General features: G+C 44.0%; 2 protein-coding genes across 3 annotated transcripts in view; one reads left to right on the plus strand and one right to left on the minus strand.

Annotated features, from left to right (window-relative positions):
• Window positions 1-17,124, plus strand: part of PPEF1 (protein phosphatase with EF-hand domain 1) — a 79,344-nt gene extending 62,220 nt beyond the window's left edge. The window contains exons 15-19 of the mRNA XM_085859020.1: window positions 1,645-1,852; window positions 2,760-2,811; window positions 3,369-3,540; window positions 4,004-4,092; window positions 15,675-17,124. Of these exons, the coding sequence (XP_085715146.1) occupies window positions 1,645-1,852; window positions 2,760-2,811; window positions 3,369-3,540; window positions 4,004-4,092; window positions 15,675-15,860 (707 nt within the window). The 3' untranslated portion in view covers window positions 15,861-17,124. The remainder of the gene's footprint in view (window positions 1-1,644; window positions 1,853-2,759; window positions 2,812-3,368; window positions 3,541-4,003; window positions 4,093-15,674) is intronic.
• A 1,064-nt stretch (window positions 17,125-18,188) lies between these two features.
• Window positions 18,189-25,556, minus strand: part of PHKA2 (phosphorylase kinase regulatory subunit alpha 2) — a 79,275-nt gene continuing 71,907 nt past the window's right edge. For both annotated transcript variants that reach the window (XM_085859655.1, XM_085859654.1), the window contains one exon: window positions 18,189-19,386. In XM_085859655.1, the coding sequence (XP_085715781.1) occupies window positions 19,213-19,386 (174 nt within the window). In that variant the 3' untranslated portion in view covers window positions 18,189-19,212. The remainder of the gene's footprint in view (window positions 19,387-25,556) is intronic.

Below are 25,556 nucleotides of genomic sequence, written 5' to 3' on the forward strand. Positions count from 1 at the left end.
GTATATCGGGAGAAGGATGTTGAAGATGGAGCCGCCAGGCAGGAGGAGAAGAGGAAGGCCAAAGAAGAGGTTCATGGATGCGGTGAGGGCGGACATGCGGGGTGGTTGGAGTGTCAATGGAAGATGTGGAGGATAGAGCAAAATGGAGACAGTTGGTCCGCTGTGGCGATTCCCTAGCGTGAGCAAGCCGAAAGAGGAAGAAGATATATATATATATATATATATATATATATATATATATATATATATGTATGTATGTGTATATATGTATATATATATATATATATATATATATATATATATATATATATATGTATGTATATATATATTTATATATATATATGTATATATATATGTATATGTACATATATATATACAAACAAAGGTTTCTGTACCAAATATTAAGTTCTGTTTTTCTGATGTATCAAATACTTATTTCATGCAATAAAATGCAAATTAATAATTTAAAAATCATACAATGTGATTTTCAGGATTTTTGTTTTAGACTCCATCTTTCACAGTTGAAGTGTCCCTTTGATAAAAATTACAGACCTCTACGTGCTTTGTAAGTGGGAAAATCTGCAAAATCGGCAGTGTATCAAATACTTGTTCTCCCCACTGTAGATAGCACATTGCACCGAATGCCGTACTGTGCTCCATCCTCAATCTGCGCAGCTCTTGTCCCACAGGCCAGTGTCCCCTCGTTCCTGATCTACATTGATGATCTTTCTGCTTCCTTGGATTATCCACAACATCACTTTGCAAATGATTCCATAATGCAACAATCATTCGCTCACAACATATGTGACGGACACGTTGCATCAATGACTGCTGAACTTTTAGAACAGGAAGTCCCTGCTCTTCCGAATGTTCCACCCTGTGGAACATTACCTTAAATTGATACAAATAATGTGTATCCACTCTTGTCCTCTGCGAGGACCATCCAGCAAATACTCCAATCTACTGATGTAGCCAGTCACTGGATCTTCGTGGACCCCATCGACCATTTCTTGGCCTCAGTTGATCACATCTCCGAAGCTGGCCTCGAGCGGGAGGCACCACCTTTGTATGAAATCCTTTCTTAATGCTCAACAGCTTAGACAATGTAATGCATGTTACTCCTTCTTGTGTTGGCAACTTCAGATACAGTCTGGCATCCAAGGGCAGGATTATCATGAGCGTTACTCACCAACAATACGAGGTACAAAGCATGGTCCTCTCCCAATATAGACAGGTTTGTGGCCTCTCCTTTTTTTCCTCCACTTTGCTTGCCTTGCAACTTTTATCATTTCTGCTGTCTGCCACTCTTCAGCTCCATGTGGTTGCACAAATTAAACAACAACAACCCATTTCTTGTCTGTCCCACAATGTCTTATGTGTCCACTACCACTTTTGTCCTGCTCTCCTCTTGAATAAGGAACCATTTGCCTGCTTCTCTGCAGTCCCTCCCCTCCCTCCATACCTTCAAGGTAGCCCTATCACCACATATTGTCCAACTGTTCCTGTCTGACTCTTTCTAATGCCGACCTTCCTCAACCTATCCCCTCTGTCTGGACTCTCGACCCTCATATTTCCTCATTTAAACTCCTCCATGAGTCTTGAAATCTGCATCCAAAAGAAAATAAAAACATTCTTGTGCAACAGGTATCCTCCACGTTGGCACCTGGGCTGAAGCTGTCAGCTCAGTGCTCGGGCTAGACTTGCCATGGCGTCGTTTACGGCAACACCTTGCATTACCTGCACCAGGGGGTGGTGTTTATTACCACTCCTGTTTCCAGGATCTCTCCTTACCTCAATTCAACAACACAGCAAGTCTCACCTCCTCACCTCCTCACCCCAATCTTTACAATTAGTACACAAAAGTAAAATTGGACAAAGGATTTTCTGAAGGGCTTGGTGAATACAATAAAAGAATATATCAACACAATATAATCTTGCACCTTACACACCTTAAATGGACCAAACAAACATCTTAAAAAGTTAAAAGGCCCATCCATCCATCGGGACCATACTCTGTGCACAGCGTTGGTGCTACCAAATCAGTCTCCTTGGCTATTGGGCACAATCCTGGAGGGGTCACCACTCCGACACAGGATACCAGCAAGCTGGCACTCATTTTGCCGACCTCGGAAGGATGACAGGCAGAGTCAACCCCACCTGGTATTAATTCAACAGCCAAGGGGGATTTTAACTCAAGATCTTAGAATCAAAAGCTCACCACCCTAACCATTAAGCCAACACCAAGCCATGAACCCATCTCAATCATAGCTTACTAATTTTGTTGTGGCCTTTCAATTTTGAGAATGTAAATGTACTTCACAAAAGTTATCAGAGAGACAAACTCAGATTATAAATCGACAAAAGTTTGTCTGATTAAATGGACATTTCCAAGGCACAAACGGAGAGCCACAGACTGCAGGATCATTAGTGTCTTGCTGGGAGAAGATGGGGGTGGGAAGGGGATCTTCTCTTAGACAGTACACAGCACTTGGCTGCCAGTAACATAATTGTTTGAGAGGGTGGCTGTGCTGCTGATGGAGTGCCCTCTGTCGGTTAGAATTTGGCCAACGAGATGCCAACGATAGCCCGGCTAATCTTTGTTCGAAGGTATTTCGCATCCGCCGGCTAATAAGAGCAGACGGGAGAAAACTGGCTCAACTCCATCGATGGAGAATAAACTAATTGATGCAAGGCTCTGTCTTCAAAGCACCAATCTGACCGTTTATAGTCGAGCTGACAATCAAACCCACACTGGCCAGCTCGGAGGTTCGTACACTACCTTTTCACTATCCTGTCAAGGTGCTGGGAGGGGTGAAATGCAGGAACAGACATAAGCTGACAACATATTGGGCATGCCTGTTTGGTGTCCCATCTGCACATCGATGAAGTCCATTAAATCCTCATAGCACAACTTACCTTCTGTGCCATGTCGTTAAGATGCTGCAGAAAGCAATGTAAAACAAAAAATACAAGAGAAATGTTTTAAGATTTAGATGTACCAATGGCAATAAAGGAGTTAAATTAATACCAGTTGGGGTTGACTGTGCCTGCCATCCTTCCGGGGTCAGCGAAATGAGTGCCAGCATGTTGGTATCCTGTGTCGGAGTGGCGACCCATCCAGGATTGTGCCCAATAGCCAAGGAGACTTCTTAGGCAGCACCAACACTCTGCACAGAGTATGGTCTCGATGGATGGATGGATGGAATAAATGAGTCGTGCACAACCTCTTCTTTTCACCCACCCATGTCATATTCCAATGTACAATCATCTCCTTGCAAGTACAGACTATCAGGAATGCAGGATAGCCTAGACCTAGAGGTATACACACTCACCACTGAACTGTTTAGCCTGAATTTGAATCTTGACCCAGCTATAAACTGCCAACCTGGTGTTCTGCAGGCATGGTGATTCATCAATGTGCCCTCCTTCATTCATCATCGTTTTACTCTTTGCAGGCTGAGGGCAGTTTGATAGAAAAGCTTTACAGTCACAAAAAACACCTGGAAACTGTCTTTCATCTACTGGACCAAGACCACTCAGGTGTGTGTGTGTGTGTGTGTGTGTGTGTGTGTGTGTGTGTGTGTGTGTGTGTGTGTGTGTGTGTGTGTGTGTGTGTGTGTGTGTGTGTGTGTGTGTGTGTGGTGTGTGTGTGTGTGTGTGTGTGTGTGTGTGTGTGTGTGTGTGTGTGTGTGTGTGTGTGTGTGTGTGTGTGTTGTATTCAGGACAGCCGTTAACACACTGACAATGAAAGACAAAAAAAAGAACAACAATATCTGTGGTTTCAACTTTGTCCCTTAATGAGAACAGTCGAAAGCTCCACTGTAGACATTTGTCACATACATTTACATAACTGTATGCACAGGCTGGTGAGGCGTTGCCATCCATACACCAACGCTCTTTTTCTCACAAATCCCATGTTAGTCAGTTAGTCTAGCTATTGTTAGTCAGTACAACAACCGGGTCGCATTGTGACCTTCCACCCGACTCTGTCTCAATCCTCCAGGACTCCTATCTTTTGCAGAGTTCCGCACTGCCTGGCGCTTAGCCCTCTCATCTCAGCCTGGCCTCAGCACGAACGACAACGAAGAGCAGGTGTGGTTGAATCTACTGTCCCTATATATTTCGAATAAGAAATCTTAGTGATGTTCAGCATCAACCTCGTTAATATTCAAATGAATCCGTGCGAGCAGAGGTCAGGCGTAGTCCATGAACAAATAATTTACCCGCAACAGTGGTTTTGGGGTCATCGTGTTTGGAATTCAATTTCTCATACACGATGATTTGTTTGTTGTCAATGTCGTTGTATTTCGTGTGGAAAGAAAAACAACAAGCTCAAATGAGCTAAGATCCTCATCCTCTTAATGATGACGTCATAAAAATGAATATGACGTCATTGTGATGTATCAGGTTTGCGATAAATTATCTGTGCTAATGCCAGGCTTGATTCCCGCAAACAAAATTCAAACAGCTTGCCTAGTTTTGGAGATAATGGTATAGGCGATTTCCATTAGCGGCGATATTATGACATCAACTTTTTTTCTAAGAAAGAATTTCCAAAATCGGAGATGGTTACTGTCTGCGCGTGGGCTTTCTGCATGTACATGGCAAGTTTCACGAAAATCCGATGAAAATTCTGGGTTGTGAAACAAAAAATGTCAAAAAATAGGAATGACGTCATAAAAATTGATATGACATCATAGTGATGCATCATATTTGCGGTAATTCATCTCTGCTAATGCCCTGTTCGATTCCCGCAAACAGAATTCAAAAAGCTTGCCTAGTTTCGGAGATAATTTTTAAGGCGATTTCCATTAGCGGAGATATTTTGACGTCATAACTTTTTTTCTCGGAGGAATTTTCAAAATCGGAGATCGTTACTGTCTGCGCATGGTATTTGTACATGTATATACCAAGTTTCAGGAAGTTTCGATGAAAACTGTAGGCTGTAAAACAAAAAAGTCCACAAGAAGAAGCAGAAGAACAACAACATGAGTAAGACTTAGAGATCCTCCACGAGGATCTAAAAATACTGCTTGTTCCTCACCCGTTTACATTGCTAATAGAAAGTCTACAGCCCCTTTCAAAAATTTCACCTTTTCTTTTCTTATAATCTGGAATTAAATTGCATTACATCAGACATTTCCACCTTTATGAACACTTCATAACCCACAACTTCCACGTCTCTGTCAGGTCAGGTTCGATCTGTGACCTGCTACAGGTACCAAGTAAACCTGTACTAACCTGTTCCATGGTCGGGTTGTCGGCGACTAAACCGTCTCCCCCACCAGGTTTTCTGGTGAGGAGGGTGTTTGGATATGGACACCCAGCAGGATTAAAAACAAAACCTGTCAAAGGGCGGAGGAGCTCCTTGTGAGCCAACGGCCATCCATATCTAGTGCCCAACTGTGTCTGCGGACGTCCTCCTGCAGTTGGGTCACTTCTTATTAGGAGGTTGGTGGCAGGATTTGCACTCCGGCCACCGTAAAACCCTTCATTCCGCAAAACGCAAAAAAATCTGAAAACCCACTCCGTGGGAGTACCTCCTGTGCAGCTTCCCTTCGCAGGGCAGCTCACCGGATGACGGGATTGGGGCAAAGCCTTCGGGACCCCCAATCTTTGATGATAGGAGGGAAACCACGGGGTAACATCCCTGGGTCAGATTGCGGGAGAGTGTGTCGGAGTGGTGCTGAGGTGTCGTCCACCAAACGGCGGTCTCCTTGGGTTAACCTGAGGCGGTCCCTTCGGGTGGGTGCCTGGAATGTCCTATCCCTAAGAGAGGATGATCACCTGTCTCTGTTATCATCTGAGCTCAAGCGTTTGGACATCGGGATTGCAGCTCTCTCTGAGGTTCGGAGACCGGATTGCGGCGAGATAATGGTGGGTGGTTACACCTACTATTGGTCTGGTCGCTCTGATGGTTACCATACCCAAGGAGTTGCTGTAGCTGTGTCCAATAAGCTGACCCCAATGATAATTGAGGTAACACCGGTCAACGAGCGTATTATGAGATTAAGGATTCGTCACTCCTTAGGTGTCATTTCCCTGGTCTCTGTTTATGCTCCGACTGAGGCGAGTGATCTTACCGTGAAGGATGCATTCTACGCCACACTCGAGTCTGTGGTTGATCAGTGCCCCAGACGAGATACACTTCTAGTCTTGGGGGATTTCAATGCATCGACTGGAACTGATAGGGATGATTATGAGGTGTGTGTTGGTCCCCATGGGTCAGGAACTATGAACCAGAATAGCACTAAGTTCCTTGACTTTGCAAGAAGTCATGGACTTCGGGTGGCTGGTTCATGGTTTCAGCGCCCACAAGCTCATCGCTGGACTTGGTATTCCAACGCTGGCAGTGTGGCAAAGGAGATTGACCATGTCCTCATTGACGGTCGTTGGAGGATGATCCAGAACTGCAAGGTCTACCGGAGTGCTCAGTTCCTCAATAATGACCACAGGCTTGTTGTAGCAACTCTAAAGCTGCACCTTAAATCCTGGAGAATGGTACCATCCCAGCCTCGGCTGGATGTTGCCAAGCTCAGGGATTAGAGAGTAGCTGAGGAGTTTGCGAACAGGCTGAGTGGAAACTTGGGGGGTCTGGGTGCTTTGGGGGGTCCTGAAGAGTTGTGGAGCGCCTTCAAGACCACCGTCCTTGATGTTGCCAGTGGATGCCTTGGAGCTCACCGCAGGGCAAAGAAGAATTTTGTCTCTCAAGGGACACTGGATACCATTGACCAGAGTCGCAGGGCCAGGCTGAATGGCAGAGCTGAGCTGTTCAGGGAGCTGAGGCGTAAAACTGTACGTGCACTGAGGGTGGACAAGGAGGCCTATGTGCGAGGAATCTGTGAGGGGGTAGAGCATCACCTGTGGACAGGTGATTCTCGTCCCGCTTACAGGGGAATTCGTGCATTACGTTCATCCAAGCCCATCCCTCGGAGCACTACAGTTCGAGCAGAGAGTGGTAGGCTCTTGACAGAGGAGTCTGAAGTGAAGGCCCGCTGGGCCGGTTACTTTGAGCGGTTGTACCAGGCTGATCCCCCAACTGTCGAGTTGGACATCAAGGGTGTTACAATCCCTGTTGCTGACCCTCGCATCAACTGTGGTCCACCTTCGCTTGTGGAAACACGGGCTGCGGTGAACCAGTTGAAACGGGGCAAAGCTCCAGGGATCTGTGGCATCCATGCCGAACTTCTCAAGGCTGGTGGAAATGCTGCACTCATGTCGTTGCATGCAGTTTTGTGCTCTTCCTGGAACACAGGCATCATCCCAACTGACTGGAAGAGGGGCCTTGTTGTCCCTCTCTGGAAAGGGAAGGGTGATCGCCAAGACTGCAACAACTACCGAGGGGTGGCGCTGCTCTCAGTGCCGGGCAAAGTCTTTGCTCGGATAATACTTGATAGGGTTCGCCACCATCTGCTTGAGCACCAGCGTCCAGAGCAGTCAGGCTTTACACCAAAGAGGTCAACGATTGACCGTATCCTTGCACTTTGTGTCCTCACCGAACGCAGACGAGAGTTTCGGCAGGGGCTGCTTGCAGCCTATGTTGATCTCTGTAAAGCGTTCGATTCAGTGAATCGGGATGTCCTCTGGAGGATTCTTGGTCTTCGTGGGGTGCCACCAAAACTGATCGATCTGATGTCTGAACTCTACTCTGGTACTGAGAGTGCTGTGAAGTGTGGTGGTACCATCTCTGACTTATTTCCAGTTGTTACTGGAGTTCGTCAGGGATGTGTACTTGCCCCCACACTTTTTAGCACTTGTATGGACTGGATTCTAGGGAGGATGTCGGAGAGATCAAGTTGCGGTGCATCATTTGGGAATGTCAAGATCTCGGACCTTGATTTTGCAGATGATGCAGTCATCTTTGCGGAGACTTTAGACATCCTCTTGGGGGTCCTCGAGGTGCTGAATGAGGAGTCGGAGCCGTTGGGATTACGGGTTTCTTGGGTCAAAACTAAGATCCAGGCTTTCGGTGACATCTTGGATGCTGCTGTCCTGTCTGTGTCTGTTTGTGGTGAGGATGTTGAGGTCGTGGAGAGATTCACTTACCTTGGCAGTGATATTTATGTCTCTGCTGGCTGCGAGTCAGAGGTCAATAGACGTCTGGGTCGGGCCTGGGGAGTCATGGATTCACTGGATCATGGGGTGTGGCGCTGCCGGTACCTGGGCGGGAGGACGAAAGTCCGAGTCTTCAGGTCCTTGGTACTTCCAGTCTTGCTCTATGGGTGCGAGACTTGGACTCTGACCAAGGATCTGAGACGGAGACTTAATTCCTTTGGTACCAGGTCTCTTCGGAGAATCCTTGGCTATCGCTGGTCGGATTTTGTGTCCAAGGAGCGGTTGCTGAGAGAGACTCGGATGAGATTTGTTACCTGCATAATCTGTGAGCGTTAGTTGCGGCTGTATGGACATGTGGCTCGTTTTCCTGACTCTGATCCTGCTCACCAGATTCTCTCAGCGAGGGAGTCTCATGAGTGGAGGAGGCCAGTGGGCCGACCACGTGCCTCGTGGATGCAACAGGTTGACCATCATCTCAAGGAGATGGGGATGGGCCTGGCATCTGCCTGTGGGATGGCCAGACGGAGGCCCCTGGAGTACCGGCGGAAAGTGGACGCAGCGACGCGCTGTTCTGGCACATGCTCCCATACCTGACCTGACCTTCCACGTGAAAAACAAATTCTAAACAAATTTCAAAAAAATCAAAAACACAAAACTACAATATCTTGGTTGGACAAGTGTACACCCCCCTTATAATAGCAATTGTAAATTAGCTCAGGTGTAACCAATCACCTTCAAAATCACACCCCAATTGGATTTAGGCCTCCACCTGTGTTAAATTGTAGTGGTTCTGATTATTTCAGAATAAAATCAGCTGTTGCTGTAGGTTTCCTCTGCTCGGTAACTAGTGCATTTCACAGCAAAGACTTAACCATGAACACCAAGGAGCTTTCAAAAGACCTTCAGGATAAAGTTGTGGAAAGGCACAGATCAGGGAATGAGTATAAAAATATTTCAAAGGCCTTGAATATCCCTTGGAGAACAGTCAAGACAATCATTAAGAAGTGGAAGGTGTATGGTACCACCAAGACTCTGCCTCGACCAGGCCGTCCCTCCAAAATGGATGACCAAGCAAGGAGGAGACTGATCAGAGAGGCCACCAAGTGGGCAATGGCAACTTTGAAAGACCGACAGACTTTTATGGCAGAGACTGGTCACTGTGTGTATGTGACAACAATATCCCAAGCACTCCACAAGTCTGGCCTGTACGGTAGGGTGTCCAGAAGAAAGTCATAACTCAAAAAGCTCACCTTGAGTCCCGTTTGAGGTATACAAAAAACCACTCCGGATATTCTGAAGCCATGTGGCAAAAGGTTTTATGGTCTGACGAAACCAAGATGGAACTTTTTGGCCTAAATGCAAAATGTTATGTTTGGCACAAACCAAACGCAGCACATCACCCAAAGAACAACAATTCCTACTGTAAAACATGGTGGTGGCAGCATCATGTTATGGGGATGTTTCTCATTAGCATGGACTGTGGCACTTGTCTGGACAAAAGAGAAAATGGATGGAGCAAAATACAGAAAACCCAAGAGGAAAACTTGCTGCCCTCTGCAAGAAAGCTGAAATTGGGATGGAAGTTCACCTTTCAGCATGATCACAACCCGAAGCACACGGCCAAAGCTACACTGGAGTGGCTAAGGAACAAAAAGATAAATATCCTTGAGTGGCACAGTCAGAGCCCCGACCTAAATCCAAATGAAAATCTGTGGCATGACTTGAAGATTGCTGTCGAAAAAACACTCCCCATGGAAGTTCACTGAGCTTGAACAGTTTTGTGCATAAGAATTGGCAAATATTGCCCAATCAAGGTGTGTAAAGTTAGTGGAGACCTATCCCAACAGACTCACAGCTGTAATCGCTGTCAAAAGTGCTTCGACCAAGTATTAACTCAGGGGGGTTTGGATATTATCCAACCACAAAATTATAATTTTGTATTTTTGATTAATTTTCTGAAATTTGTAGAATTTGTTTTTCACTTGGAAGTTGAAGGTAATGATGTGTCAATAAAGGTGGGAGGAAAAAAAAATCTGATTTAATGTAATTTAATTCCGGGCGACAAGGCAATGAAACAAAATTCACTTCCGGTTCCGGTATTTGAGTTATGGTTGGGTCTCTCGAGACTTTCTGAAAGATAAGTTTCCAGTCGTTGTTTGTCGCGTTTTGACTTTATTTTGTTTCTTCCGTGTTTTCAGTGTTCCTAATTCGGTTTTGTTTCAAACTTTGTTCTATTTGATGAGTTTTCGCCGCTCTCGTCATATCGAGTTTCCCTGAGGCCTTCCCGTATTCCCATCTCTGTGCACGATCGTGTTTACTGTATTTTCTCCTTTTTACCATCAGTTTTTATTTTCACCACTTTTTCCCTCCAGCCTCCCATCCCACCCAACTATACCCTCTCGTTCATGTCTTAAAATATTTTAAAAAACACAACAAAAAACCACGTGACTTCCTGTACCGACTCCTTCCTTCTCTTCTCTGCTAATCCCACTCTGATCGTGGGTTTTTATCTTGCCAAAACAAAGTTTTTGCAAGATATGGTAGTCAGCTTGTATTTTTTTTTGTTTGTTTGTCTGTAATCGCGTATAAAAAATTCTGCAGAGCACAGTTGTCATCGGAAATTTTTGTAACTTCGCATATCAGAGGCCTATAGAGGTCCCTTTCAGTGCACAAAATTTTGAAGGTCAAGGTCAAAGTCACTTTGTCGCAAATCAGGGGAGTCGACGAAACCCTTATTTTTTGAGTAATTTTGATCGGATCGTCTTCAAACTTCATGGGAATATAGTTCATGGTCTGGCGCTCAGCTGATTAATTTTTGGTGGAGATTGGCCTTGACCTTCATGGTTAGCGCCTGAGGTCAAACATATTTGACCCCAAGGTCAAATTTTCAAGTTTTAGAAACCATATCGTGTCGTACCTCAAATTGAACACCTCGATGAGTGCTTTCTAGATATGTCAAGCTTGAGACATTATGACGTCATTTGGTGATGTTATGAGGCAAAAGCATATTTTTCATGGTTACTCTGTAGAACGATTCTCATCGGAATCTCTCGTAGGCAGATATTCCTCAAGGAGTCGCTCCTGGTGGATAGCAGCTCTGTTCACCTCAGTGTGACCTTAAAGAAGTCACACGTGGTCACCTTTTGGCAAGATACGGGTCACCCTGCGGGTGACATTGGTTTATTTTGTTTTTTTACAACACACTTTCACGACCATTTCCTCAAACGTTTCCTTCACTCTTCCCCCTCTTTCCTAATCTTAAAAAAAACAAGGACAAATGTGTCCAAGAGCAGCGTCCTAAAGGTTTTGTCGGCTAAAAACAAAAAAAAAAAAAAACAACAACTTCCGATATTTCATCACGTGCCTTGATTAAGCCAATAGCGAGACCCGTCAGTGTATTTACGTATTTATGAAATAATGTATTTACGAAATTACAATACATTAAATGGAATAATCTTTAAATAGTAACGTGAACTTTTCAAAACTTTAAAGCAAATGTCCGAATATATTTAAAAGTTCATGATAGACGCTCTCAAAAGGCACCCTCATTGCGAGGATGTGTACAGGTGTTTAGTATTTAAGGAGATCCGGATCGTGTTATTAAAGAGCCGAGTCCTAATATAAAGGTTTTGTCAGAAGAAGAAGAAGAAGAAGAAGAAGAAGAAGAAGAAGAAGAAGAAGAAGAAGAAGAAGAAGAAGAAGAAGAAGAAGAAGAAGAAGAAGAAGAAGAAGAAGAAGAAGAAGAAGAAGAAGAAGAAGAAGAAGAAGAAGAAGAAGAAGAAGAAGAAGAAGAAGAAGAAGAAGAAGAAGAAGAAGAAGAAGAAGAAGAAGAAGAAGAAGAAGAAGAAGAAGAAGAAGAAGAAGAAGAAGAAGAAGAAGAAGAAGAAGAAGAAGAAGAAGAAGAAGAAGAAGAAGAAGAAGAAGAAGAAGAAGAAGAAGAAGAAGAAGAAGAAGAAGAAGAAGAAGAAGAAGAAGAAGAAGAAGAAGAAGAAGAAGAAGAAGAAGAAGAAGAAGAAGAAGAAGAAGAAGAAGAAGAAGAAGAAGAAGAAGAAGAAGAAGAAGAAGAAGAAGAAGAAGAACAACAACAACAACGCCGAGCGTTCTAAGAGCAGCGTTCGTGACGCGAGACGCGGCTAAAAACGTCTCTTACAATACTTCAACTTCCTCTCCCCACCCGCTTCTTCTTCTTCAAAATCATGTGCTCAATTCGACCTTTCTTTCATCCCGTGTCCAAAAATTCCATCTGTTACAACGCTTGCTTTCTCCACTGTCAATTATTCTGCACTTCATTCATCTTCCAATGTATTTAAACTAGTGCAGGCCCGTATGTGCGTGCTCGTACGTGCGTGCAAAAAAACAAACAAACAAGAAAAACTTTCAAACCGCGTGCCAGAAACAACAACCACACAGGACGTTCCTTCGCTCTCGCGTGCCCATACGTGCAAAATAATAAAATAAACTCAAACCGCGTGCCAGAAACAACAACCACACAGGCCATTCCTTCACACACAAGTGCCCGTACGTGCAAAAAAAAACAAAAAATAAAACTTTCAAACCGCTTGCCAGAAACAACAACCACACAGGCCGTTCCTTTGCTCTCGCATGCCTGTACATGCAAAAAAAAAAAACCAAAAATAAAACTTTCAAACCGCGTGTCAGAAACAACAACCACACAGGCCGTTCCTTCACTCTCGCGTGCCCGTACGTGCAAAAAAATAAAAAATAAAACTTTCAAACCGCGTGCCAGAAACAACAACCACACAGGCCGTTACTTCGCTCTCACGTGCCCGTGCGTGCAAAAAAAGAAAAATAAATACTTTCAAACCGTGTTTCACACTCGAGTGCCCGTACGTGCAAAAAAAAAAAAATAACTCAAACCACGTGCTACAAAACAACCACACAGGCCGTTCCTTCGCTCTCGAGTGCCCGTACGTGCAAAAAAAAAAAAATAACTCAAACCGCGTGCCAGAAACAACAACCACACAGGCCGTTCCTTCGCTCTCGCGTGCCCATACGTGTGTTGCCATACGTGCAAAAAAAAAAAAGAGGAAGAATTGGGACGTCAAAGCACCGTGTCCTGTCATTGGTTTGGTAAATAAATGGCCATAACTTGGGAAGCACTTGTCCGATTAATATCAAACCTTGAAAATGCACATACTCAGGTCACCAGCAATATACTTGGCAAGTTTCAATTAGATCAGGCCAGTGGTTGTTGAGAAACAGCGGTCACAGACAGAGATACAGAGATTGCTGGAATTATAGACGAGTACGTGCCGTAAAAAAAAAAAAATAATAATAATAATAATAATAATAATAAATAAATATTCAAACTGCGAGCAACAAACAACAACCACACAGGCCGTTTCTTCGCTCTCGCGTGCCCGTACGTGCGTGGCGCGGAAGTTTGCATATTATTCGCAATTTACTTTTAATATCCAATTATTCAATTGGCGCCAACGTATTTTACCTTTTCGCAATGTCGTGGCAAGGAAAAACAAAAAGAGAAGAGAAGAGAGAGAAAAAAAAAATTACTTCCTGGTTCGGAGCATACCAGCACTCTGATGTTACCGAAATTTATGCACCGTCTAATATGAAAACGATCATAACTTGGGGCATTGTGTTTATCTATAAATGCGCAAAAGAAATCGAGAAATTATTAGAATACCCAAAGTCATCACTCTCCGGAAGCCCGTACATTGTAACCGGTAATGGGGAACGCGGCTGAGCTTCCCTTCCCCATCGGCCACGCCCACACAACAACATGTATTGTCATTGGTTTGGTAAATAAATGACCATAACTTGGGAAGCACTTGTCCGATTAATATCAAACCTTGAAAAGGCACATCCTCAGGTCCCCAGCAATATACGTGGCAAGTTTCAATTAGATCGGATGTGGTTATCGAGAAACAGCGGTCACACACACACACACACACACACACACACACACACACACACACACACACACACACACACACACACACACACACACACACACACACACACACACACACACACACACACACACACACACACACACACACACACACACACACACATACACACACACTGCTGGAATTATAGATAGATGAATCTCTGACCTACAAATTTTTAAAATCCCATTTTGCAATACTTCTTCATCTTCCATTATTAATCATTCTTTTTTTTTTTTCCAACTTCAGTGCAAATTCATCCCACCTCCTCAAATCCTCCTAACTCCTTCCCTGTTATACCCCCCATCTTAGCATCTCTCCACTGTCCTCTGCCTTAGTAACAACTCCCTCTCTGTGAGACATTTGAAAACCATAGTTTGGGATATCACTCATTCAGTACACTGCTCAATATCTCCAACATGCTCTCCCTTTCCTCTCATCTCCCCCTCTTCCCACCCCCTCAAATCTTGTCCGTCCCCCCACCTCTACCTGGCCTCATCCTCCCCCTCTCCCCACTCCTCCCTTCTCCATGATCATGCCTGCTCTCATCGTCTCCCTTCCCTCGCAAATTAACCACCTCCTCTCTCTTCAAAGCAAACTTCTCTCTCTTCCCCCTTACCTTTCTCAGGAGCTCCCTCCCAACACCATTCTCCCTCAATTCTCCAGGCCCCCCTTCAATTCTCACCCCTCACTCCCCCTTCTCAAAGCTTCCCCCCTTCACATCTGCAAAGCTGCCTCCTTCCCTCAACCTCTCTCTTCCAACTCATTCCTCCAATCTCCCACTTCCCTTTGCCCCCTCTTATTACTCCCCACTGCTACTCATCCCTTCACCACCTAGTCCTTTGTCCTTATCCCCATCCGACCCTCTCCCCGAGCTCTTCTACAATGTCATCAACTCTCACTACCTCCCGCTCCCCTGCACCCAAAGCCTCCTCCCTCCCTCTTCCTCAAGTGTGGACCTCAAACATCCGGGGCCTTTGCTCCAACCTAACTGATCTCTCTATACAGGTTGCCACTGACCAACCAGACATAATCTGCTTAACAGAAACTTTTCTCCTTCAAGATGTCTGACTCCTTAGTTTCTCTCTCTGGTTACTCCCTCCTCCGGTATGATAGACTTGAGCCTCATCCTGGTGGCGGAGTTGCTCCCTTTATGAAAAACTCGATTCCTCACTCTCCATGCACTGCCCTCACTCCTCCATACCCCCAGGAACACCTCTGGTCATGGCTTCCCCTCCGCTCCCACCTCTTGCGTATCTCTGTGCTGTACCGTCCACCAAACGGTGATGACTCCATTTTTTTTTGTATACATTGTCGAGGCTCGTATGAGAGCTAACACACAACACACAGCAAGGAGGGGCTGTTTGATGCTTCTCTCTCCCACCCCTCTTGTTTCCTGCCTTGATTACTGTTTCTGTGTATTAGCTCTTCCACGAGCCTCGACTTGGTATGCAAAAATAAATAATAAAACTTTGTATAAGCACTGTGAGAGCCATAAATCATCTTCAAGTTCTCATATTGTGACCATGAATTTTCTGAGAACCTGAGACACCGTTTGACATCGAAGATGATTATCCCGAAGTTAATTTTTTGTACGGATGAGGTTGCGCGACTTCTCATTACATCGATAACCGACCTCTTCCTTGTTATAGGTTTATGATGGTTTCCTCCATCCCTCTTGTCCGGCAGGTCCTGAAGCTTGCTCAATCCGTCGACTTCAACCGAGATGGAGCCATCGATTTCAACGAGTTCCTCGAAGCATTCTGCCTCCTCGACAGCCGCTTCACTCATCCCGCCACGACCAATACTCTGACTCATGGAAAAGCTTGTACTTCACACCTCGAGAAGCAAACAAACAAAGCTGAGCTGGAATAACAAAATGATGGCACCGAGTTGCTGTTTTTAGAGCTTTTCATTGAGTTTGATTAAAAAGGCCTTGTGGTGCATTCATACATCTGGTTGTCCACAGCAGTAGCTCCCATGCTTTGTTCTCAGTGTGAAAAGGTTTTGGGCCTGGGCTTGTACACCCACTTGTATCATTTTCAAGTATAATAGATGTTTGCACTCAATGTAATTCATTATTCTTTTGATAGTGACACCATACATGGCTAGAAGTAGACGTTTTGTTTGGTGGCATGGGGGTGGGAAAACCATCTGTAACCAATGGAAGGCCTGCCAGGAAGGGAGGGCATACTCTGCCTTTCATTAAATTGCCCTGAGCAAACAAATATCCTTGATGAGACGAGTCCCAATGATAAAAGGAGCAACAACAGTTTCTACATCTCTTGTTGGTTGTGCTAAAACTAAACTCCTGACCTCATCAGGTCGATGACACATTTCTTGTGGATGGTTTTGATCCAAAAATTGAGCTTCTGTTGGGTAATTGTGCTCTTCAGGATAGTTCTTTAATCTTCGAAAAGCCCAAAAAAAAAAAACCTGATTTTTGCCATGGCTGTTGTGATTCTGAGGCTGTCCCTGGCCATACCAGAGTTGTTCATCTTGCTGGGATAAACCTAGTGCACCTACAATGCATTGCAGCAGAGGTGTTGTGACCTTTTTCACTGGGATTCTAGCCAGACACGATAATGATGACTACATCAAAACTGGCAGCATCCTTGGTTTTAGCAGCCTGTGAGCTGGACAAACTATCAACAGCAGCTGGATAAGAGAAAGCCGTCAATTTCACGTAATGCAAGTTGTAAACTAGAACGGGCACTCGGTAAAGCGCAGACCTCCACCAAGCTGAACAGATTAGGTTTTGTATCCCACTCATAGGCCGGATCTGGATCTAGACCTAAACCCAAATCTAAATCAGCTTGTTCTTGTCACCTACCCACCCAACTCATGCACCATGTTGTCATAATCCATCCACAACTTTGAGATATCGTGCTATACATCGTTTTTTGTTTTTTTTCACTCCATCTCTCAATTATGAAGAATCCATTAAAAAATTATAATAGTGAAATCCAGATCTGGATCTTCACCAAAATCGAATCAATTAATCCTTGTAACAGACACACGTCTTAGAAGTTTCATCCGAATCCGTCCACAGCTTTTTGAGATATCCTGTACACAGACAGACAAACAACTTTTTTGTATACAGTGTGGAGGCTCATAGAGGAACTTCAACACAACAGATCAGGATGTAACAGAACAAAAACCACAAAAAAAAAGTGTGGTGGGGTGGGGGGTAACATCAACAGCAGGGCATATTGGCAAAATAGATGGAGATTTGGAGAAATAAGAGATGTGGGGAAAAATGAGCGCAAAGGGAAGATACCTGGGGTGAAGAAGATGGATACAGCTACAAACTCTCAATCACACAAGTGTAAGGAAAACCCAGAAAGAGATGGGCTTGGGAGGGTTATTGGGGGTAGGAAATAGCATGGTTGGAGATGGTGGATGATCTGAGATTGTGCAGAACAGCCATCTTGAAGCCCTGGAGGGAAGAACGAGATTGAAGAGACTGGGGAAGTTGGTAGGAAAAGACAAACTAATGAATGGAGGTGAGTAGTGATTCTGGATTTTTGGAGAATTAATGGAGGTGAGCAGTGATTCACAGAAAGTGCAGAGGATGCAAGACCAGAATGGAGGTGGTATAAGACAGAGACCACCGACCTGCTGCGATGTGAAAGTGATAGGCCCAGAGACTCAACTTCATTGCAGGATATTCTAATGATATTGAAGGCCTTGGCTTCCACGGCATCAAGCTGAGCAAGGTACAAGGCAGGGGCACCAGAGAGGGGAGCAGTACTCCATCAAGCTATGGATGCAGGCCTTGTTGGTGGATGAAAGTTGAGATGTGCCAAGGAAAGCCTTTGCACAATGTTAAATGCCCCAGTCAGTGGCTGGCTTTGGAGACCAACTCAGGTATGTAATCATATCTAAGTTGTCCTCAAATGCTTCTCTATCTTCTTCATGCATGCATTGCAGTCGGAATATTTTGGCCCAAAGCACTAATGATACTCCTGATTAGTATCTATCTAATCTCACTAAAGTTTATCCCATCCTGTAAAAAAGTCAGCAAGGCACATCCTGATGACCCTCATACCACTTCACAATCTCTTCAATGTCACTATTCCGATTCTGAGCCAATGTAAACCATGCAATCTGTCGATCAATTCTTTGACGAGTTAAGGTGCAATAAGAATTGCTCATGGGTGTGTAAGACCATTAAAAAGCCACAGATATATAGCACACATGTTGCATTCAGTGAGGGTAGTTTACTCCTCACTACGTGCAGTCAAGCTGAGTGCATCCATGCCAGAAAAGCACCACCATCAATGGTTCAAGAACAAACCAAAATTAGATTGCCCTCTGCAGTATCCCTTCCCTGAAAGGTAATACCTCGCATTTCCAACAAGATAGCCAGCACATCTGCAACATAACCATGACAAACTATAACGAGTAACTACTCAACATGGAGCAAATATTATAAATAACATTCAACAAACACTTGTGCTTTCGTCGATCCTTTCTAGTCGCATACATTTTTTTACTGGAATAACTGCAGCGGTAAACAATTTGCTCGAGTGCTGTTAAGAATAGCTTGGGGCAGAAAGTCATCGGGTAAAACTTGTGCACTGGAGGATGGCGGTGAGCATTAACCCACCGTGGCGTTCATGCCAAACCATCCACGTGAAGAAAAAGCAAAAGGGATGCAGAAGCCAACCTGAGAATAGCAACAGCACGTACTAAGGAGAGAGCATGTGCATGCACCACAACTGCGATCTCATGAAGGACCATGAGCTGCGGAGGAAAGATTGGTGAGCAACGAGTGTTGGAAAAATTATCAGGAAAGATTTGCAGAACCACAACCCAATATGAATCTGCAATCATTGCTTGGTGATCAATTTTGACAATTTATGGTGTTGCAGCCGGCTGCTGGCAGCAGCAGCCGGCTGCAACGTTGAAGATAAGAGTCGATCAAGAAACGCCGGGAAACGGCCAACCAGAATCACGAGAATATTTGGGTACTTGGCAACAGCAACGGTTGGCCAGATATCCCGAAAAGCAAGCACAATCGCCCGACAGGTAGTCAAATGTCAACGCACAGCAGAACAAACAAAGACAAATGCACGATCATAAGACAAATGGCAATGATGCATTAGCAGTAGTACAGCTTTGCCTAAAATAAAAAATAAAAAAAACAGCGAAAGTCTGCAAATCGAGGGAGAAAAAGATTGAAGGGAAGGTATGTGAGAGGGAAGTATTCAATGTGAACATGTCACTGCACAAAGCATCCAGCACTGGGTAGGTAGTCATGCACGTAGGTGACCACGGCTTTAGCAAGGTAGGTCATGGTTCCATAACGTCCACTGGGAGCACTGTCGTAGAGCTCACAGCAGATCCCTGTTGATGGATCTCGTTTAAGCAGAGACTCGTCCGCTCCAAGGGAACGCTGGAGGGGAGAAGGAGTTTGAAAGATTCAGATCAAAAGAGTAGCGTTATCTTCTTCCGAGTCCAAGGAAAACGTGAATAACTTGAAGCTTCTACAATTTGAGGCCAAGAAAGTTCAAACATCTTATCCCAAGTCTGCAATTTCCCCGAGTTAACACGTAAAAGCGGTAACATGGCAATTTACCAAATATGCCACAATAGTCCAGGCAAAAATAAGGTTTGATCTGGAACAAATTGCAATATAATTTTTTTTAGTGCATTGCATTTCTATGACGTCCCCACAACACCATACTAAAAGTCCTAAGAAATCCCTGTTGCGGAAATACGTCTAATTTGCATAAATCCAATATGGCGGCCAATTAATTATTTTTATCAATATTGTGCCATATCTTTGTCGCAGATGACATATTTGGGTGATTTCAACTTCTAGAATGGGTATTTTTTATACAAGGATGCATTTCGAATACTTTTAAACTTCCCTGGAACAAAATCTCATTTGCATAAATCCAATATGGCCGCCAAATATCAATATTTTGCCATATATTTACTCTCAGACAACAGGTTTGAGCGGTTTATATTTCTAGAATATTTGAGGGGATCAAAGGCTAAATTTGGGATAGTTTAATATTTTGATTGGATGGGTTTAAATAAAATGATGCATGAATTTAATAAAATCCAATATGGCCACCAAATATCGATATTTTGTGATCAAATTTATGACAGTCACTTCTTTGGCTAGTGTTTCATTGCAGGCATGTTAATACCCTACTGAAGATGCCCATCAAGGTCATCATTATAGTCATCAGTGAAATCTGGTAGCTGCGAGTTGGCACAACTTGTCCCACGGCATTCTCCACAAACAGCACTGCAATGCAGACTATACTTTCTGCATGTGCACCTCTTTGTATTACAGTCTGTTTTACAGTTACAGCAGATGACATCCAGTAGTTTTGATGGGGCTGCAAGCTGGTCAGTTTGTATTGGCAAACATTGTCCATCCACCATGTGCCATCCCCACTCTTCCGGCTTCATATTGATGCTTCTTCCTTTCCACTCCATCATCTGATAATATACACGGAGGCTGTAATACTTTGCAGCTGCTGAGGTTGGGGGTAGAGTTTGAGGTTCTACGTGAGATGTGCTCTTGGAAACCTTCTCACAAAATCGCCTGTATCGTAAAGTGTCCAGTCCTTGTTCTTTGGCACCACCATATAATGACAAGTGCTTTTTCTCCTGCTGCAATAATGTCCTGTTTTGCCACATGTCCTTCTTGGCTGAACACCTTAGCTTGCTGACGGAACAGGGCAACGCTCTTGATCTTCCTTACAGCTAAACCCTTTCCCAATCCAAACAGGTGAGAAGTTGTATCGCAGCCAAGGATTGCATGGATAAATAACACATGGTCACAACATCAGGACCAAGAAATTCCTTAGACTGCTTTATGCACCATATCCTGGTCTTTTTTGCTGATTGCCTGGGCTCTGGGGCCAGGAACAAGTCATGTGCATCCAGTTCAGCATGATGCAGTAGGAGGATGAGCAAGTCCGTGTCATCCCCTATCAGGACAGTGTCATTGATTCTAGCAGATGCAACAGCTGTTTGGACAATGAGCACATCAGCATCATGCTTTGCATGATCTATATTACACCCAGCCCGCTCTAGTTTGTCACCAAGATAAACAATAAATCGCTGTTTGTTTGTCACATTTTTCAAGAATTCCTCCTTCTTGGACTGTATAACCATTCCACCAGTGAAGTTTACCGTCATGCCTGAACAAGCCCCTGTCCTTCTAATGTGCGTGGCATCTTTTGTTGTTGGACAGTCTTGGTATCCATTAAAGATAATTGTAGCAGCCCCATATTTATGTGTAACATATTATGTGACATAAAGCTGACCGACACTCATATGTGGAACCTCTTGGCCATGGAAGACGATGAAGTCGCGCACCACCATCGAGAATATACTGGACATTTCCAATTGGTTCTCGTTGCTCCCCTTGCATGGTCTTCCAGAGAACATAGGCAACGACAGCCTTATTGGCCTGCAGGGGAAGGAAGGAAGATCCAAACAATGCTGGGGGGGGGGGTAACTACACAGTTCATATTTGAAGAGTGACTGTAGATCTTCACAGTGCTCCCCAATGATTACCAGTCTCTGGAAGATCAACTGTGGATCTACCTTCACAGATTCTCCTTTGATCTTGACAGTTGATCTTGAATTAAGTGTTACTGCTCGATCACATTTCTGGAAGGTGAACTCTTCTACAGATTTCCCAACCATGGATGCTAGAATCTTTTCTCCAACTGCTCTTGATCTTTCAACATTGACTCCTTCCTGGGCTGTCATGCCATTTGCAATGTTAAACAGGGACGGATCCCATGCGAATGGATCTCTCTCCCTGAGATAGCTGGTAAGATCAAGGGTGTCATTGACATCTCTAGCTTGTCGAGCTTTTGACAGGTCTTTGTGCTGGTCACTGGTTTCAAATGAGATGCCACTGAGCTTCTGCATGGCCTCGTTGATATTCGCACATGCTGGCATGGAAAGGACCCACACCAAACGCTGAGTTTCTGTCATTCCTTTTCCTCTTGTCAGGCCTCCATGTGTCTTTATACTTCTCATCAGTACTTGCTCAATTGTGAGATCCGTGGATAGTCCTGCCCAGTACCTATCACTGCGCCTCACCACATGGTATCCTTTCTCAAATTGCTGATGGACATCTGGATGACTTTCTGGCAGATTAAGCATCATTTGCAGGTATACATATGCAGACTTTGCATACAGCATGTGTCCTAGATGCATCCAATGAAATTTTAAAGTATTACAAATGCATCCTTGGATCCAAAGATTTCATTATAGAAATTGAAATCACTAAAATACATCATCTGTGAGCAAAGATACGGCACAATATTGATAATTGGCCGCCATATTTGATTTATGCAAATTAGACGTATTTCCACAACAGGGATTTCTTAGGACTTTTAGTATGGTGTTCTGGGGACCTCATAGAAATGCAATGCGTTAAAAAAATTCTGTTGCAATTTGTTCCCGATCAAGTGCAAAAATAGGCTAGATTGCCTGGACTACAAGCTACTGTATGACAAAAACAGTTAGTGGAAATTATAATGAGAACAAACCTAAGATCAATGATAAATGGCCTCTTGAGAATCCCCACAAGTGATAACCTTAAGGCCCGGTCACACCTTGACGTTTTAGCCAGCGATGGCAACGTATTAAAATGTATCTAAAACGCTGGCTTACGTTGAACTTTTGATGTTTTTTTTTAAAGATTCGGACGTATTCATAGCGACTTGGTCTTATGTATAACGCATTGGGAACGGACACAGAACTTTTCGTTGTGTTATAGATAACTTATACCAACGAATGCTGAACCTGTTGTCGGCCTACACAACCGATGCCCAACGATAGTCTAACTTAGGCATAGCGCGTTGCACGCATCGCCGCCGATGTCGTGACGTAGCCTATTAAAAGGCTGACGCACAACGATTCGAATCATAACTGCCGTAGAAATGGAAGTGTCAACATCGCGGTCACACCTTGGCGATCTTGCCAGCGTATGCCGACCTAAGAAAAATGTGTCTAAAACGTTGGGGCACGTCAAATACGGTATGAGTAAGTTTGGTATACGTGAGTACAATGCTAAAGTACACTATCATACGTCGTAGTAAGTAGAGTACGTCAAGAAATTTTAAACATGTTCAAAATTTTACGACGTACTCGGCGTATGACACACGTTCCGCATGCGATGGGGATAAGTTTTACACACGACATGTGGACGCTTACACACGTCCACAAAGGCTACTTATAAGCTACTCATAAGTCGAAACACGTCGCGGTAATGTCTTTTTTACGCGAAACTTATTTCTAACTTATGTTTGATGTGCTTTGAACCAATTCTTTACGTAGTCCCAACACACATCGACGTATGTAGACGTATTCCAATGACATCTTCCGGTCGACAAAAAAAATAAATGAACGTGTTTCTAACTTACAACTGCCATATAAAGACGTGTTCCCAGCGGTTTTGGGAATTGGTATATAAAAATGCTGCTCATAAAAGGGGAACCCAACAGTGTTTTCGAGTCCTTTTTGAGTCGATGTCCATGTCAGCAGTAACAGTATTAGTATTAGTATTAGTATTAGTAGTAGTTTGTTCATGTTGGCAGTAGTAGGTGAGTGTGAGGGGGAGGGTGTGGGTTATGATGGATCGTCCTTGCGTTTAACGATTTAACGATTTAAATGATAAACTCAACGATTTAAATGGCTGCATCTCCACTATTGAAAGTAGACGCTTGCGCTCAACAATTGGATTTTTTTACACTCAACGACTTTTAAACGGTACCACTCAGCTAGTTTCATTGTTTACAATGAACGATTTAAATTGCTGTCACTCGCCTTTGTTTTTTGACGCTGGGGTTTGGAAATTTGAAGCGTTTCTTCTGAACGTGTTAAAACGCTCAAACTCGACTATTTTAAATAGACACTGCCGATGGACAATTGGAATCATAGCCAAGCTAGACATCGAAGTGTGAACATCCTCGTCATGCCGAAGAAAAGTTTGAAGAATGCTGCAAATAAGTGTCCTGGCCGTGGCCGTGGACGCTGATGCAATGACGATCCATTATACCGACGTCTTTCAGCCTATGAGTAACTTAAAAGTAACGTCTGTCGACGTGTGGCAACGATCGTGTAACGTGCCAACAACACGTTAATCATAGGTTAGAAATAAGTTTCGGGTACGCTAAACATTACCTCGGCGTGTCTCAACTTATGATTAACTTACAAGTAGCATGTGTTGACGTCTGTCAACAATCACAGACCGTGCATACAACTTGTGGCCAGCGTAGCGGAACGTGTGAGTCATACGCCGGCATACGTCGTGAAATTTCAAGCATGAAAAAATTTGAGGACAACCAAAAAGTACAACGTTTAAAGCCAACGTACAACGACGTATGACAGTGTTTTTCAGCGTGCTCTCAATGTTGTCAAAACTTACACATAACGTATTCAACGTGTGCCAGCGTTTTAGAAAAAAAAATCAAAAATCGGCATACGTTGGCTAAAACGTCAAGGTGTGACCGGGCCTTTAGTCACACAGTTGTGGATTAACCATTCATAGATGATTCCCAACACAATTCGGCAAATCCCATACATCTGCAACAGCTTCCAAAGAGGCATAAATTAAAATTTGAGGCTATCATCATCTTTATGACGACTTTTGTCTGTGTATGAGGGACGTCCCAAATGCTCTGTGACCGCACCAACATAATTGACGTTGTATAAGTGACAAATATTATTGCTGTCCCATTATTCTAATACTCTTCTTCATCTTCATTCGGCAGTCAACCAACTTTTTGATCCCAGCACAGAAGACTCCCTTCGGAAGAATCGGTAACGCAGTGGCCAAATTGCAGAGAACATCTTGACAGAGTCCCATGTGCATATTACTTTTGAATCACCATAAACTTAACAGTTTGGAGGTCTCTTCTGGCCATGGCCACATATCAGAATTATAGTCATACGACATTTCTTCGTATGCCTGGTGTTGGCTTAATGGTTAGGGTGGTGGGCTTGGGATCCGAGGGTCCCGAGTTCAAATCCCACTCGGCTGTTGAATTAATACCAGGAGTGGTTAACTCGGCCTGTCATCCTTCCGAGGTCGGCAAAATGAGTGCCAGCTTGCTGGTATCCTGTGTCGGAGTGGCGACACGTCCAGGATTGTGCCCAATAGCCAAGGAGACTGCTTAGGCAGCACCAACGCTCTGCACAGAGTATGGTCTCAATGGATGGATGGATGGACGTTTCTGCCACGTATTGGGCTGGTAGGATAGCCTAGAGCAGGAGTCGGCAACCTCTGCCTTGCAAGCCATATCTGGCTCTTCTACAATCCCATTGTGGCTCGCAGAGCCTTAAAGCTTATCAGTGAAAATGCACATATAAAGATCAAATAAACACGCCAAACACTCAATTCAAAATATTATGAAATGTGTTTATAAAACATAGTTATAAAAACCACGGGTTGTAATTTTGTGGTGTATGGTCATTTAATTTAGATCCACTTGCCGTCCTACCGGCTCATCTTGTTGTTGCTGTTTATTGTCCCAGGCCTGTCCCTAAGCTGTATCTCTGGCCTGTCCTGCATGAACAGTC

Source organism: Eptatretus burgeri, chromosome 16 (genome assembly GCF_056783735.1).
Source record: "Eptatretus burgeri isolate ZD-2024b chromosome 16, Ebu_testis_v1, whole genome shotgun sequence".
Classification (NCBI taxonomy): Eukaryota; Metazoa; Chordata; class Myxini; order Myxiniformes; family Myxinidae; genus Eptatretus; species Eptatretus burgeri.